At 41.6% G+C, this 18154-nt stretch overlaps 1 protein-coding gene across 6 annotated transcripts in view; it reads right to left on the bottom strand.

Moving 5' to 3' along the window:
* The window catches only part of PPP1R21 (protein phosphatase 1 regulatory subunit 21), a 61395-nt gene extending 48948 nt beyond the window's left edge, over positions 1-12447 (bottom strand). For 2 of the 6 annotated variants that reach the window (XR_003682282.2, XM_028496752.2), the window contains exons 1-3: positions 12272-12365; positions 3942-4010; positions 736-882 (exon numbers count right to left, since the gene is read on the bottom strand). Coding sequence is in view for 5 of the 6 variants with exons in the window: in XM_028496752.2 (XP_028352553.1) it covers positions 736-882; positions 3942-4010; positions 12272-12328 (273 nt within the window). In the remaining variant the exon portion in view is untranslated. Of the gene's footprint in view, positions 1-735; positions 883-3941; positions 4278-9165; positions 9551-12271 lie in introns of those variants that run through there. The other 4 variants (XM_007118264.2, XM_007118266.4, XM_007118265.4 and 1 more) reach the window with 4 other exon arrangements.
* Between the last annotated feature and the right edge of the window lie 5707 nt (positions 12448-18154).

Raw genomic sequence — 18154 nt, 5'->3', positions numbered from 1 at the left:
GCACCACGGCATGTGGGAATCTCCGCGGACCGGGGCACGAACCCGCGTCCCCTGCATCGGCAGGCGGGCTCTCAATCACTGCGCCACCAGGGAAGCCCATACAAGACTTTTAAAGACTCAATCACTAGCTCCTGCCCTTAAAAAAGAAGCAACTTCTAAATCACAGAATGATCAGAGGTACTGGATCATCCATCTTAGAGTAATCAGAATCTCACCTCACTACATAAAACCAGAAGGCAAAAAATTATATTTACATCTCAGGACAAGAATACCAAATTGAACTCCTAAGAATAAACACCCGAAGAAAATACATCTGCAACAAACTTACAAGCCTAATGTATGAGTACTTCAACGGCTACTTTCACAGACAGCAGTTACACTTTGACAATGTTTCTCATTCTATCTGCCCTACCTTGGGTTAATGGCAACTCAGTATAACTAAAAAATATCAATAATTTTGACCAATATGAGAGACTCCCTTCACTTTTCTCAGTCACTAAATCAACTATGTGCATGTTGGCTCCTAATAAATTCTTGAAAACTCACTTCCATATGAAAATGCCTCTAATACTTGGTATATATTAATAATAAATGTCTGCTTTCTTGACCCAATATCCAGGTGTAATAAAGGAACTTTAGAGTATTTGGAGGTGAGGACTTCTGTTAAAACCAGGATGGCCTGGGATGTCTGTACCTAATGACAAGGTCACACTAACTTGCTTTTACTTGACCTACCTTGTTTTTCTTGCCTCGGGGTTCACTTAGAGCCAGTTCATCTTGAAGTAGCTCTACCCTCTTGGCAAGCTGCAGATTTCGGAATGTCAAACTGTCCATTTCCTGCTGCAGTTTTCTCAGCGATTGATCCTTCATTTTCAGTTGTTCCTACATCAAAGCGAAAAGAGACCATTCCTTGTAATTTAGCCTTAACATTTAAAAATAATGAAAAAAAATATTTTTTTCTTTCACCAGAATATAATCAAAACCTCTTGCTTTAAGGAATTCAAGTTGTATGTTTATCATTACAGTTCCTATGTTTTTAGCTCTGTTTTGTGACAAAATCATTTTCTGGCCAAACCAAGCATATTTAAAAATAAAACTAAAAGAGTATATATACTGAAGTAACAGTCATCGACTTAGAGTAAAATATCCATAACTACGTGTTGTTATATAATGTTGTTATACTTGTGTCTGGCAGTGAGGAGACACGAAGTCTGAGGCTACAATTTTATAAACTTGAAAGTTTAAAGAGAACCTCAGACTCACTGATGATGCCCTTCAGTAAGCAAGAATGGAAGAAATATATTTGTATTCACTATTTCCTATAAATCCTCCTTGAATTTAAGTCAGTCAAAATGATGTCTTTTTAATACACTTTAAATTATTCTGATTTGTCAAAGATAAAAATCAATATTATCCTAACACAAGAATAGTTTCAGATGCTTTAAAATGAAAATAGAAACAAAATCTAAAATCTAAACAAGACATCTTCTACTGACCATTCTGTACTGTTTATACCATGGTAAGGGTAAGAAAATGGGAAACAAGAGAAATATTTAGTTTCACTCTATTTTTTTAAAAAAATATTATTCTGGGGCTTCCCTGGCAGACCAGTGGTTAAGACTCTGTGCTTCCAATGCAGGGGGCATGGGCTCGATCCCTGGTCAGGGAATTAAGATCCCACATGCCACGCAGTGTGGCAAAAAAAAAAAAAAAAAAAAAAAAAAAAAATTATTCTAACTATATTTTCCTTACGACGTTCTGACAACTTTGTGTTCACTGGTAATCAAACACAGATGGCCATATACTACCGTATATTGAAAGATCTGTGCTTTTATTACTTTCATTGAAAAACCACTATAAAGCTAAGAGGTCAACTTTTAATGAATAGGAGATTTAAGGATATTGAAACAGCAACCTAAAAACCAGAGGCTGGTGTCTGCAATCTATTGACATTATTTGCATGTTGAGGGCACAGCTAGAGGGATAGAATATGTTTTCATTAAAGAGAAAAACATTTTCCTTTTCTGTTGTTTGTTTAGTAAGTCCTTAATTTTTACTTGAAGTTCAATGGTAAACTTAGGCCCAGCCCATGTCCAAATTACTATATATTTCAAATTATAGAAATTCAAATCAATGAATGTTTACTGTATCTAACAACTCACTGAAGAGACAAACCCAATATAATCAAATGCCTACTCTAACAGAGACATCCTAACATTCCCACTGAGCAAACTGGCAAACTGTCATTCTCACTATAATTTTAATGACCACTGTGATGAATAGTAAAACATAAAGTAATTTCTTTACATCCTTATAGTTAGTTAATCACTAGTTGACTAATGTTCCAACTCCATTAACCAATCATTAATTTCAGAAGACATCCAAGCCAACCTCTCTGTAAACCCTAGTTTCTGCAATGAGGACGATAATAGTGGCGTCTGCCCTCACAGAGCTGTTGTGAAAACTGAGATAATGGATGTAATGTGCTAGCGTAATGCCTGACACACAGTGGGTGCTCAATAAACAGAGCCTGCTGTTGCCACCACAGCCACTATCACAGAGTTAATTGAACACAACCAGCAACAGGAGGGTGTCAAACACCAGAGTGGACTACTAAGACGAGTTAGGAAATACCTTCCCCAGTAACAGGTTTTAAACATCATGAGGAGAGATAATAATCATTTCTTCAGTGATTTAGGCAAAATAATAACTTGGCTAACATATCCTGACTTTAAAGCTTATTTTTAATCATCTCAGCTTGGGCACAGAGAGCTTTGGGAGTATGCGTAAGACGCTCTGAACTATCGCAGCCCTGAGTCTGTGAAACAGCACCTGAGGAGGGAGCGCCCTCAAGAGACAGATTTCTCTAGTGGAGGATCCAACACCAGCCAAGTGAAAGGACATATCTCTGGGTCTTGGAGACCTGAGTGGAAATTCTCAGGATATGTCACTGGTTGGGGCCTACTCCAGAAAGAGAGAAGAGTAAAGGGAATCTTAAGCCCTTTTCTCTAAAGAGGAAGCAAGGGAGAGAGCGAAAGAATGAGGTAGGCCATATATTTAACTGAAACTTGGCCAAGAAGGAATCCATATCCTCGAATTAATTTTTCCAATTAAAAATATCACTAGGGCTTCCGTGGTGGCGCAGTGGTTGAGAGTCCGCCTGCTGATGCAGGGGACACGGGTTCGTGCCCTGGCCCGGGAAGATCCCACGTGCCGCGGAGCGGCTGGGCCCGTGAGCCATGGCCACTGAGCCTGCACGTCCAGAGCCTGTGCTCCGCAACGGGAGAGGCCACAACAGTGAGAGGCCCGCGTACCGCAAAAAAAAAAAAAAAAAAAAAAAAAAAAATATCACTAAGCAGTACTTATTATATGCCTACTAAAATGAGGTAGAAACATATTCCTGCAACTCCCACCATATTTCTCCTCTCAGTTAAAGGTGCTGATGGTAAGATGTATCACTCAAACAGTCCTCATTAACACAGGTTATTACTATTAAACAGCTCGACCTCAAAGCAAGATTAATGGACTAAATGATTCACACTTTCAAATCCATTTAGTAGGCGACAACCATCGGCTGAATGCTGGGGATATAAACATGAATATGACACAGCCCCACAGAGTGCTATCAGATGAAGCCAGATAAGAAGCCCCATTAATCCTGATGAATTTAGCTATGAGAGAAGCAGGTATGAGAGAAATGCATTACATACAGTCCAATAATACATTTTTGTAATTTCTAGCTAAGGAAGTCAAAGCACATCACATTCATACCTAAGCAAGTAGAAAAGTTAAACACAAAAAAACTCTATTACCCTCCCCTATTCCTAGTGAGTCACTGTCAGAGTTGGGAATTTAACCCAGAAAACTGAGCTGAATTCCCTGCTGTGAGCTTCACCAAACACTAACCTAACCCTCACAACACAAAATACCCTGTAGCCTACCTTTAAAGCAGCAGAATTCGCTTGTTCATCCACAACACCTTTTTTCAAGACCTGATTCTGAGCCCGAAGCTGAAAACAGAGGAGGAAATAATTAATTTTTAATATAAAGCAATCACTTACCGCAAGGAAATCACTTACCATAACTTTACAGGAATCAGTACGCTGAGTAACTATCTGCTCACACATATACGAGAACAAGAATGTTAGCCCGGAAGAGAATAGTAGAGACCATCAGTCTGCCATTTGACAAATAAGGACACAGAGGCTGAGCTGCCCAATGACATAAAACTAATCAGTGCAAAACTGAGACTAAAATCCAGGTCTCTCGACTTCCCCTACATGGTTCTTTCTATGAAACCAATCACATCCCTAAATAAAAACTAATACAATAGATAATAGGGTAGTGAGTATGTCATTTTCCTTGAAATTCTGACACACCATTCATCTGTAATATGAATATTAGTCATGCAAATATCATCACCCGCAATAGCCTCAGGAATGGAGGACTTTTAATCAGGCATCAGTGGAAGCAGTGTACAAAAGCAACTAAGAAGCAAGCTCAATTTAGAAATTGATAATAATAGCAGCTAGCATTTGAATGCTCGTTACATACCAGGCACTGTCCTACTTTACATACACTACCTCATTAATCCTCACAACCCTATGAAATAGGTGCTATAATTATCGCCATTTTACAGATGAAACCAAGGTACAGAGAAGTTCAGTAGCAATGCTGAGATTCAGACACCAGCAGTTTTGACTCCAGGCATAATGTCATTAGACAATATTGGCTACTAGTTTATAAAGCTACATAAAACTGAGAAAAGTAGCGGGCTGGAGAGGTGGCAGAAGCCTTTGAAGAGGTAGGACTTGGGCTTCTTTCACAGTTTTTTTTTTTTAATTGAGGTCTAACTTTATTTTAAATAAAATGTACAAAACAGAAATTATACAGCTTGATGAATTTCTACTTAGGTATACATCTATATCACCACCACCAGCAGGGTTTTGAAAGATAAACCTTCTGTAGTTATCAGCAAGCACAACACAGAGCATGTGAGTATAAATATACCAGCCCAGTGTAGCTGAAGCAAAAGGGTTACAGACTAATTTTCTGAGGACTCAGTACAGAGACCATGAAAGACCAGGTTCTTCTCTGAGAAACTAAATGAATAGGACAATTTTACCTATGAGCTTAAAAAAAAAATCTACTTCTAGTTCTGCATAGCTCACATCTGTCTCCTGAGAACAGAAATGACCTTTTTCTATGCCAGAAGAGTAGGAATATTTGAATATTTATGAATTATCTATGATTGTTTTTGTGTGACAGACAATGACAGAGATGAGTAGATGCAACAGAAACCATATGGTCCCAAGCCTAAAATATTTGCTATTAGGCTCTTTACACTCTGCTCTAGAAGTTCAGAAGAGAGAAATAAATACCACTTTAATGTTGACTTCCATCGTGTAGTATTTTACCTTTTAAGCAATATCAACATATTCTTGGATAATGCGCTACCTAGGTAAGAGAATTCAATAAATACTTTCAAATCCATATAGCCAAAGGACAGCAATACTACTTCAGTCTTTATGTTTCATTTCATACCCCTGTTCTAACTTTGCTCTCTGATCTTCTTCTTTGTGTGGTATTTAGAAGGTCCTAATGACTGCCTCAAGGACTAGGGATGAAGCTTGAAATCTGCTGAACTGACAATTTTCTGTAGGACCAGAACTACATCAGTTTTCAAACAAACAAAAAAAACCTCACCTTTAATTTTTAAGGCACACTTACAAGCTACATAAAGCAAACTGAACAGCCTACCGTGTCATAAAAGCAAAATCAAATTTTTCAAATTACTGCTGTTTGGAACTTAATCTGATTATAATGAAAAATGATTTCGATTTTCCTTTGGAAAATATTGTTTGCTAAATTGGTAACAATTCAAACACAGTTTCAATGGAAACATTCAACAGAAAAGGCAGCTTTTAGAAATATTTATCGAAAATCCCTTTCTATTATTTGGTAGGTAGAAAAGGATAAGCTTGGCCTATTCCACTGCCTTGTTACCTGCACTTGGCATTTGGCATCTTCCTGCATTTCAGCATCACTACTGCCACATCTCTGCATTACTGACCAACATCTTGTCAAATGCGGACACTGCTGTGACCAGCCTGGTCTTTTAGAATCTTGTCTTTCTCCTCACCAGCATTCACCACAGTGGGAGGCAAATGCAGTGTTTGTTTCAGAAACAGGTACCGACGGTCACTAATGACTCTAGGAGACTAGTGTGGAGACTCCAGTGGATGTGGATGTAACTGAGAAACAACTGCCCTGAAGTCTCCACTAGGACAGAAAAATCCTCCAGAAGGGGACATAGCCTATTTCCAGCAGCTGTGCCATGCACTTTTGTTCCATTCAGTAGAGAAACGGTCCTCTGAATCCCAACTCAGAAACCCTCTTAGTCCTTTCAAACCTCATTTTTCATTGTGTTGTAATCTTTTGATTAGCTTTACCTTTACTCTGAAAACACAGCCTTTTCTCATTTTGACCAACCAAACCCCAACTGTTCTACTAGAGCCTACTTCCTACTCTGATCCTACTTCTTCCATATTTTCCCTAACCATTCTCTATGGTGCCCCTATGGTCCACAGTGACCTTGCCCTCAGTTCCCTGGGCACTTGCTAGTAACAAGACATCTCTTATTTAAACTGTTCAGTTTTAATTTTACTTTTTAAAGCAGTACATTTTATGTTTACTAATTTATGTATGATTTCTATACTCAAGTCCCATCTGCCAATTAAACTGTCCTTCACAATAGAGACTACAGTATACTTCCTTGTATCTCCTGCCTACAATGAAAGATCAATGCTATGGATAGAGAAGGCACTCAATAAATTTTTAGTTAATTAAGCAAATTAAATGCTCTAAATAAAAGGTGTTTAAATGTAACACAGTAAACAACTATAAGAGATAGCTAGAATCTTCAGTGTTAGAATCACTCTTACATAACTGTTTCCATACAGTGGACATTCTGACATTTATACATGTTTTATGACCCTATAAAACAAATCTTTAGATGTATAGCTTTTCTCCATTACAAAGTAATGTATGCAACAGATAACCTGAAGCCCATCCCTAAGCCTCACCAAAACCCTGATTTCAGCACACTTGAGTCATCTGCAAACCACAGTTTCAGCATCTCTGGCCTGGATGATCCTTAAAAAAAACTCCCAGTTCTAACATTTTAGGTATTCTACAGTGCTGGGAATACCACTTAGTCTTTCTCTCTGCCTACTAACTTGCTCCTCGCCATGGAAAAGGATAAAGTAACTGAAGGCTACATACTATGTACTAATGGCTGGGGTCATTTTGTCACTGAGTTGGGAAGAAAACCTTTTTTCAGAGCTGCCCTCAAATGAGACCCTTTCTCCAGCTCCTGCTCCCATGCGAGGAAATTCATTAGGACAAAACCCCCACTCCCAATCCTGTAATCTAGCTGCTTCACCAGGGACTGGTTGAAAATTCAACTGAATTTAGACGGAGAGTAGGACACCCCGGTCTTTCTAAAGCCTTGCTATTCAAAGTACGGTCTGCGGACAGCTGCAGCAGCATCACCTAGGAGCAGAATCTCAGGCCCCACCCCAGACCTACTGAGAAAGGATCTGCAGTTTAACAAGGTCTTCAGGTGAGTCACATAGACACTTATGTTCGTGATGATCTAGGGGCTAAGCTAGCACAGCTCAACAGGGTAGCCATATCCACATGTGCCTATTTAAACTTAAATTATGTAAATAAAATCCAAAATTCATTTCCTCAGCTCAGCTAGCCACATCTCAAGTACTCAATAGCCCCACATGCTAGTGGTCACCCTACTGGACAGCAAATACGCAGAACATTCTCATTATCCTGAAAGTTCCACTGGATAGCACTGAACACAGACCGTTTTCCAATCCACCTTTAGTAGTGAACCCTACACATTAGGGTAGAAAAAAGCTGATACTCCATTTTAATCCAATCCAGCCCCAGAGTCTATTTCTCTTACAAGAGAGGGCGATCAATCAGGTTCAGCCAAGCCCTGCTATCTGGAAAGCAAACATACCAAATCAAGACTGATCCTTTCCCAAAATGAGCATCTGTAAGAGTATAAGTCTAAAAAGTTTCAAAAGGCAATCTCCTTTGTAACTAAAAGAAGCATCAATTGCAAAGTCAACTGTTAGAGAAATAATGGATGTTTACCTTTCCCATTGGCTTTTTTTTTTTTTTTTTTTGCCAGTATCACATTGTTTTGATTATTGTAGGGTTTTTTTAAATATTTATTTATTTACTTGGCCGTGCCAGGTCTTAGTTGTGGCACATGGGATCTTCATTGTCACATGCGGGATCTTCCTTGCGGCACTCAGGATCTTTAGTTGCAGCATGTGGGACCTAGTTCCCTGACCAGGGATCGAACCCGGGCCGCCTGCATTGGGAGCGTGGAGTCTTACTCGCTGGACCACCAGGGAAGTCCCCCCATTGGCTTTTATTGCCTTGAAAAGAGCTTTAAAAAGATTATCTGAGCAAAAGCTACTATACTGATACCATTTCCTGAGCAATGGTTCTGGTATGCATCCAAATGACTGGAGAGGTTTGTTACAACACAGACTGCTGGGTCTGACCACCAGTTTCAGATTCAGTAAGTCCTGGGTAGACCCAAGAATTTGTATTTCTAACCCATTTCCAGCCACTGATGATGCTGATCCAGGGTCTACACTTTGAGAACCCAGAGTAACACAAACACTGGAAAGATGAGAACTTCAAACTTGCCTACACATTAACATGGTGCCAGGCAAGAGTGCAGAAGCCCGTTCAGAGAAAGCAGGCTGAAATCAAATGAGCCAGGACTGCATGCTCTCAGCCTCATCTCCAGAATGAGATATACCAGAGCATCAGAAGCAGAGCAGGCCGTGGAAGAAACACCAAGTAAGAAATGGTCTTTGAAAAATGAGGGCTTGATTAACTTTCCCTCACGTCTCAAAGGGGCAGCCTCCGTCTATTACCTATTAACTTCATAAATCTCTGAAAACCAGCTTCTACATACCATTCCCCTCCCCCAAACTCTGTTAAACCAGAAATGTTTAAAGCCTCCAGTGATCGCCTAATTGCCCAAACCAGAGGGTCTTAATCTCCACTTTTACTGACCTTTCCATAACACTGTTTTAGTAACCTGTCCACCTCAGAAATTCTCACCTGTTTCGGCCTCCATGGTTCATCTTTTATCTAACGAAACTTTCAGTCTCTTTAATGCAAGCTCCTCATACTGCTTTTTTTCTTTCTCAGGGGGAAAAAAGATGATGATAGAAGTTACAAAGGAAGAAATGGGCCCCTTCCCGGAACACAGGCCAAGATCTGCATTAAATAAGAATGAGAAGATCCTGCAAATGTCCTTGGTTTAGGGATCATGCTTGCTGCTCTCTCGATTTGTAGGCCTCCTTCTACATATTAAAGGAAATCTCTTTTCTTTGTATCCTAAATAAGGAAAAAGAAAGATGTAACTGGATTTCAACATCAGCCCACAATTTCTGCACCAGGGAAGCTATCAAAAAGGTAGAATACCCCCTTCCATAGGCACAGGGCTGAAGGTATCGATAGCATAGATCTTATCTAGAAATTGCTTGGCACTAGAACTGACAGGGAATGAAAAGCACATGAAATCTTTTAACCAATCCGTGTTCTCACATACTGAAATTTCCATCACATTGCAATTAAAGGATGAAAAATGGTCTGGCCCAATACGGGAGATAACCTGAAGTCTGGCAGACCTCCTATAGTCTCCTTAGCATTTCCTCCTACTGTCACATCCTTCCCACAGGTGTTCCCCAAAGAATCTACCTAAAGTGATTAACTCTCAAAGTTCAACTATTGTCTTTATGGGAACTATTGTCTATATGGGAATTATTACAAAAGCTTTGGCCTTTGTCCTTTCAGCCAGTCCCTCTCCACTAGAAATTTTCAGCAATTACCCCAACATCATCTCAAGCTACTATGTGAATAAGATAGCTTCAATGTACCTTCCAACCATAAATACTATGATTGCACCTAAACTTCGCTCCAAACTGGCTCACCTTCCTGCCCACCTTCCTCTGCCAGTGGCAGTGGTGTTCCCTCAGAGCAGTCCATGGGTCACCTTCAGGGTCAACTCTCAGTCTTCCCTCACTCATCACGTCCCACAGAATGAATGAGACACAAGGATGACTGCCTTGACACCTTTCTATCCTTCATAAGTTTGCTGCTATGTGCAAAGCAGGCACACAAAAAAGAGGTAAACTAAACCATACTTTGTAACCATAATTCCTGTATCTAAGCCCCCCTCTCCATCTCAACAATCACAAAACTTTATTTAATCCGAAATTACACTCCCCAAAATTATTCAAAGAGCCTATAGTCTGGTCTTCTTTTCACCAATCTTTCCCCATGTCAGTCCATCCTCCACACAGCTATCAATTTTCTTTCTAAAAGCAATGTCACTCTCCTGTTCGAAAACCTTTAACATCTCTCCATTACTCAAAGTTCAAAATTTTTATTTGACATCCACAACCCTTCATGATCGGGTCCAAATTACCCCTCCAACCATATTTCACCACTCTCTGTCGTGTATCTGAACGTGCCTTCACGTCAGCAGAGACTGTCTCCTTTGCCTGGAGTACTACCATCCATCCTTTCCTCCCTATTCCCTACTCCCCAATCTAAGTAACTTCTACCCTCACCCGCCATTTCTTCTGTGCTCCTACTGAGCTAACACTTGTCATCCTGTATCATAATTATGTACAACAGTTGAACATTCTGTTAAAGGGTTCTCCTTAAGGTGGAACTCTGCCTCACTCAACAGGGCCCGGCAGATTGTTCACAGGTGGCACTAATTGCTGAACAAAAGAGCTTACAAATCCAAAATAATAAAATCTTTCAAAGTTTTTATTACTTTTGGGAGGCTATACAATTATTTCAGCAATGCAGTCACTGTGCAAAATATTTCTGGAACTCTCTTCTGCCATTTGGAATTGCCTTGTGAGCTTGTTTACTCTCCAGAAATCAGTCCCCTTACTTTATACTCATGAAACATTTTCACCCAAAAATAGTAGAGCCAAGTTTGAGTACTGTCATCCTCCACCCACCACACTTCATCACATGGATTTGTTCCAAATAAGTTCTGGCCCTTTCAAACAAAAAAATATTCCTTCAAAGGATAAAAACTTGCTGTCACTAACATCATGCCACAGGCCGTGCACGCAAATTCGAATGGAAACACAAGAAGTTTTGCCAATGGTAGCACCGCATGTAATAAGTGTAGCATCCCAAAAGGCTCCCATTTGATGGTCAAAAGACTTAAGTGTGTATGTTTAGGCACAGGTTTTATTTTTCAAATATTTCATTTTGCCCTGCTGCACGTTTGTCTCATGAAATTAAAAAGTGTCTCAGTTTCTCCAAATTGTAAAAAGGGGACTAAGTCTTCCAGTGGCTCCCATGAAGGCCAAGATCATTGAAAACTAAGTTTAATGACTAATGAATCAATTTCCAAAAATGTAAGATTCTGCTTTCAGTACTTCATTAGAATATTCCTGAGGCAGCACCACCCTTCTCTGAGAAAAGGGTTCCATCGTTTAAAGGACTGATGCCATAAATACAACAAAGGGACAGGTCCCTACTTTGCTTAATTCAACATGTATTGAGCACCTGCTGGGTGCTCTTCCCCAGTCCAGGTGATCCAAGAAAAAGAGAGATAAAAGGACACAGCCCTAGCACTCAAACTTTCAAAATCATTTTCAGACATCTTGCCAAAGCACTGAATCCATTCATAACCCCCCATCTCTGGTGAAGCAGTTTACACGCATGACTCTATTTACACTCCTGACTTGACTGGGGGCAGATAAATCTCTTTATCCTCATATCATCCCTGTGGGAAAGGAGAAAGCTTGATCCTTCCCATCGCTAGGCTAGGAAAATTGAGGAAGCAGCCGTGGAGGGATAGTCCTCACCTTTCCCCGTCCCCTCCCGACCAGCACCAGAGGCGGAAGCCAGGATTTCTGACATCCCAGTCCAAGCCCGCTAGTTCAGTGAGAAGGAAGAATCAAACTGCTCCTTCCCGCAGAAACGCACACGGACCTAGACCCCGCCCGGCCCCATCTCCTGAGAGCTGCAGGTGGAGGCACGGTAATGGTGGACAGAAGAGGCGGAGGAGAGAGAAGGGGCGCGCTCACGTTCCCCCCTCCGCCGTCCCCCTGTGTCCCGACAAGTCGCTGCCAAGGCAACCCGAGGCCGCAGGGCCGGGGACCCCCTACTCCCCGCATACGACGGGTACCTTCGAATACTCCTGAGCCAGCTTCTGGTACTTCCCCTGCAACTCTGCCGAGGCCATGGCCTCCCCCGCCCCGTCCAGGCCAGGATGCCCAGGCCGCTCAGCCCCGCCCCCTCGCCCCCAACCCCAGACACGCTGCCTGGTACGGTTCAGCCGGAGCCTGCCCGCTCTGCCACCACCGCCGCACCTCCTCCTCCACTTCCGGGTTCGCCCGGTGAGAGGAAGGCGGAGTGGGGCCGGGGGCGGAGCGACCACCGGGGGCGGGGCAACGTCTTGACATCATGGCCCCCACCCTTCCGCGCCCGAGCACGTGCACGCGCAGGCTCCCCGGCGCTCCTGGGCACTGCCTCTGGGACCGGGGGGCGCCATCTTGACGCATGGTCCAAGATGGCGGCCTAGAACAGGAAAGGACAGCATGAAAAGGGGAAGAGAAAGATGAGAGCCCGAGCCCACAGAATGGGCGGGAGACGGTGGAGAGGGGCGGTGGTTGTGAAGAACCGAGGACCGGAAGAAGAAACATTCTAAGCGCATCAAGGATTCTGGCCGGACACACCGCCCGCCCCCGCTGGTTCCCATGGCAACCGTCTGGCGTTTGATGGTTACGTCTTTCAGAAGGTGCACTGAGAAAAAGACCTCTATATTCCGCTACCTCGTTTTCCAGATATGGTAGCCCCGGACATGCCCTGCATTGTAAACTCTCAGACCTCCCCCAAATATATAACGCTCGCTCCTGCCACCCTCCCCTGCTCCAGACCAGACAAACCTCCATTGTCTTATATTTTGACACTGAGATGTCTTTGTGTCCATGCTCTACCCACTCCATTCGCCCACCCCTGCCACCATACGGGGACTACATCAGACCCTTTTCTCAGTGGACTGGGAAACAAACCTTTAGGAAATTTCAGGGAATGACACCTGCCGCGCATGCAGAGAGAGTGGGCGTTAAGGACAAATAACTGGACGATTGAAGCGAAAAATAGTCTGCCTGAAACATTTTATGCCACTTCATTCATTAAATATGTTTTGAGGACGTATTATATGTTAGATATTCTAAGCATTGCATTTATTGCAACATTGAAATGTTCATAGAAGAATGAATAAATAAATTCAGAATATGTTTTCCATAAATTACAACACAGCAGTTTAAAACTCATAACCTAGATCTGTATATATCTGCATATATCTGTATATATCAACATGAAAAAACACTGTTAAATGTAAAAAGCAAATTGCAGTATACTACATCATGAAAAGATACATTTAAAAAATATGAAGCAACATTTGTACTGCTCATGGACACATGAACAGGTACTAAAAATAGATAAGAACTGGAAGGATACATATCAAATTCTGGGTTGTGATTGCCTCTAGTGAGAAAAAAGAAGGGAATGAAAAAGAACAAAGGAGCATAAACTTCATTTTCATTTAATTTTTTTCAAGTAAATGTGACAGGTTGTTAACATTTATTATCCAGGTAATAGGTACAGGGATGTTAGTTATTTTGGCATTTTAGAATGCTTGAAATTTTCCATGATTAAAAAAACTGATATCCTGGTTTCTTGTTTGACTATGAGTAAGCCTGGGATTTTATAGTGAAAGCCTGAGCCCATATGCACTTTTCAGCCATTATAATGTGTAAAAGAATTACAGACTTTTTTTTTTTTTTTTTTTTTTTTTTTTTTTGTGGTATGTGGGCCTCCCTCTGCCGCGGCCCCCTCCGCCGCGGAGCACAGGCTCCGGACGCCCAGGCCCAGCGGCCATGGCTCACGGGCCCAGCCGCAGCCGCTCCGCGGCATGTGTGAATTACAGACTTTTAAAAATGTTAATTATATTTTTCAATTTGGTAATAGCCAAGTCCTGCTGTCCAGCAAACTTGCAGAATTTTTTTTTTAATTATTATTATTAGTTATCCATGGCACCACCAAGCGGCAGAATTAAATATTGTAAGTGTATTTCTGTGGTTTGTAAGGTGATGGAATTTTCAATTATTTAAAAATAAAATGCCATTTCACAACTAACATTCCAAACAAAGAATGTGCAACTTTGGCTATAGAGCCTGTGTAAGTTTATTTTACTGAACTGAGAAATTTATGTTTCCACTGCTTAATCTGGTTGTTCTGTCAGATGCATTGTTTCCAGATCTCAACTAATAAATCTGAATACATTAAAGTTAGGAATCTATAGACTGAGAACCGTGTGGAACTTCCTATGGTTGTACAGATAATGACCAGTTATGACATTGGGTTACTTAGATGTTATTGTCAGTCTCTGATTGAACATCATTTCTTGGTGCGGTAGAGTCGTATGTTCTCTATCTTTGCATACAACTGAAAGTCAAGAATTTCTTTCAAGCTTCAAAGCTCTGTCCTTGGAAATCATACCTTCTACTTCATAATAACCTGCTATGTGCAGCAGCTCTTACAGTGACATTGGGAGACCAGCTAGCCCCACCAATACCTCCCCATACAGTCATTAAGATAACTAAGTAAAGATTTTCTCTGGCCTGGTTTCACATCCCCATGGCCGGTCACCACACTTGGTTATTGAGATAATGAACAACGAAGAGTGCTTATGTGGGTGGATATGAGGAAAGGATTAAAGAAGGCAACTTATAGGCCTTTTATTCTGACATATTGTCTTTGTTATTTATTTTTTTAATCCAGTGGGAAACTATATGTCACTCTACAATGAAATTAAAAGAAGGTAGGGAAGGAATAAAAGAAAGAAAAGAACTTCCCTCCGCGTGAGTTTTTCCTGAGCAGTTAGCTCCAAAGTTTACATTTTTGTAACGAGTACTCAGTGAGACAAAATCTGAAGACTTGCAACTTTAAGGAGCTCTACAAAAAATGGGAATTCTGGGCTTGAAATTTTGTAACTTTTTCCTTTGGCCATGCCCTAATGCTTTGCCTGTCTCCGTCACAGCAAGACAGAAGAATGACAGAATAAGCCCAGAGCCCTGACATACCTTGTCCAAAATCACATGAAAGACACCGGCAGAAGCAAAACTAGAACCCAGGTCCTTCTCCTCCACGGCAGGCTGTATTTTCTCCGTTAGGTTTAGTGCCCACATGTGGTAAGCCCTTTACTATTTAGTTTAAACAATAAGGTGAATGAGTCCTAGATTAGGGGTAAGGATGCCAAAGGGTATGTTATGTTCCTTGGTATTTATTTGGATTTGTACCTTCATGAAATAGATACCTTTCGAGCTGTTTAAAGGGAAGGGGGTGGGGCTGGTCTAAGTATCCAGGGGTCTCTCTCATAACCCAGGGGAAAGGTCCAGGAGGTGGGTGGGCTGCAGGTGAGAAGCAGTAACATTTTACTGCTCACACCTCATTTCTGACCCCTGCTCTCCTCTGTGTTTTCACTTCATAGTTGTTTTTTCCCCTTCTGGTTTTCTCTGCTGCCCAGTCTTACAGGAGGAAGTGGTCACATCCAACATACAGATTTATATACATTAATCTATTAGATTCTTTTAAGTTTATAACTGTATTCTACATGTATTTATGTAGCCTTGCATTTTTAGAACGAAGACTGTTATTCACTATTTTCTTCCCAAGCCAGTCCATTAGCAGGACCCGAATCTGTCCACTATTTTCCACCTCCATTGCTACCATCTCCTGTCTGGATGCCTCAAAAAGCCTCCCACTGACCTCGCAGCTTCCATCCTTGCCCAACTGCAATCTTTCCTCCACAGAGCACCCAGTGTGATCTTCTGAAGCATAACACTTATTATTTAAAACCTTCTAGAACCCACAGAGCACTTAGAACAAAGTCCATATTCCTTACCATGTTAATAAGCCTTTACATAGTCTGGTCGCTGTGACCTCCCCACTTCATGTTCCAAAAGGGCGATAGCAAAGCCTCAAGTCTTCTTAAGGTCTAGGCTCTAGAATTTGTACCTCACTGCTGCCATATTCTACTGATCAAAGCAAATCACACAGCCAGACAAGATTGATGGGAGAGGAGAAATACACACTGCCTCTTGATAGAAGGAGCACGAAGATCGACTGTAAAGGGTATGAACACAGAGAACCCTGATTCACTGGGGTACATTACTAGAACAATCTACCACCCTTCACCTCCTACACTACCCTTCTTTCTGTTCCTCAGTCTTCAGAAACTTTGTACCTGTTTTTCTCCAGTGGCACTCCAGAATTTCTCTGCAGGAGGAATTTAGGAGGATAGATCTAGTTGGAAGAGGGAACTGGGTAGGAGACATTTAGAGCTGAGTTTGGTTAGGGAACTCACTGAACTTATTTAAGATGGTTCGAGGGAGCTAAACCCCAGACACCACCAGCCTTTCCTTGGTGCTGCTGCTCCTTATACTTGGCCTGGCCTTTCCTGGATCTGGGTATGATTGCATCCTCATTATTCAGATCTTAGCCCACCCATCACCACTTGAGAGAGACATTCCCCGAGCATCTGCTTAAATACTTCCCTTTCCCATCTCTCTGGGCTCTATTGTTTTATTTTCACCATAAAACTTATTGCCACTTGAAATCACCTGAGGCAAATCAGCAGCTTTTGTGCAACCCTCCATGTATCTCATCTTCTAGGACTCTAAGCAACTTCTCCAGAAGGGCTCTGGGGGCCCTGTCTGTGCAGAGCTACCCGCAGACCTAACATGCTAGGTCAGACAGAAAAATGGCCTCTCAAAGATATCCACGTTCTAGTCTCAGGCACCTATGTTCAGGTACATACAATTAAGTTTGCACATGGAATTAAGGTTGCTAATCAGCTTTCCAAAAAGAGAACCAAAGAGATGGCAGCATGGAAAGGAATCAGCCCAACGTTGCTGGCTTTGAGGATAGAGAAAGGAGGCCACAAGCCAAGGAATGCAGGTGGCCTCTAGAAGCTGGTGAAAGAAAGAAAAAGAATTCTCCCCTAGAACCTCCAAAAGGAACACAGCCCTGCCAAGAGACTGATTTTAGCTCAGTGAGACCCCTTTCTGACTTCTAACCTCCAAAACTGTGAGATGACAAATTTGCGTTATTTTAAACCACTAAGTTTGGAGGAATTTGCTACACCAGTAACAGGAAAGTAAATAACCCCTATAGTTGAGGTAACTCATAGGGCTACACCCAGCTCCTTTCTTCTACTGTGACCTGAGGTCATTGATCATCCATGGCTCAGAGTCATCCTAGACACATTATTCCCAGTCCCCAGCCACATACTGTATATTGCCATGGCTACACTGCAATATTGTGACAGGTAAAACAGTGGTGCATGGGAGCAGGCTCATACTGGCTTGAGAGAGCCAATTGTTAAATTTTCAGGAGTTGTGCAAGTTAGTTATTAAACGCAGCCATCATTAAAGATTAAATTATATGAACGTTAAATAAGTTATATTACAAAGATAAATATTCAAAACTCATCGCTTCCTTATTTTACTATATTTACTATATTTAACTCTGATCTAAGCTCTTGAAATTACTTTTATTGTGTCTATACAATACTATACAGTGGTGTGCTATGTATATCTTTGCAACTCTGCATTCAGTGACATCATGTTGGTAGCTTGAAACTGGCCATCATGGGAGGATTTACACCATGGAAATAGGCAAATGCTACAAATCTGGGCTCCCTCCACCCCAGAGCCTGTTACACATTTGCCACCTGTGTATAGGACATTTGATACCTGACTTTGGAGTGTTACCTACAACTTCAGGGTGCTCTTTGTATTTTACACAACGAAGGCCATGAACATCTGTGCGAGGCAAAACCCAGGAACTACTGAGGCAAAATTCATCTGCTAGGCCCCTGAGGTCTCACAGAGTCTGGGTCTAATTCATCTTTATTTTCCTAATGCAGTGAGTGCTCAAGAAATGACAACTGAATAGAGAGAAGAATCCATAGTTTTTTCAAGGTGAAAAGTGACACCTAACT

Source organism: Physeter macrocephalus, chromosome 12 (assembly GCF_002837175.3).
Source record: "Physeter macrocephalus isolate SW-GA chromosome 12, ASM283717v5, whole genome shotgun sequence".
Classification (NCBI taxonomy): Eukaryota; Metazoa; Chordata; class Mammalia; order Artiodactyla; family Physeteridae; genus Physeter; species Physeter macrocephalus.
The sequence above is the reverse complement of the archived record's forward strand: the minus strand, read 5'-3'. Positions and strand labels throughout refer to the sequence as shown.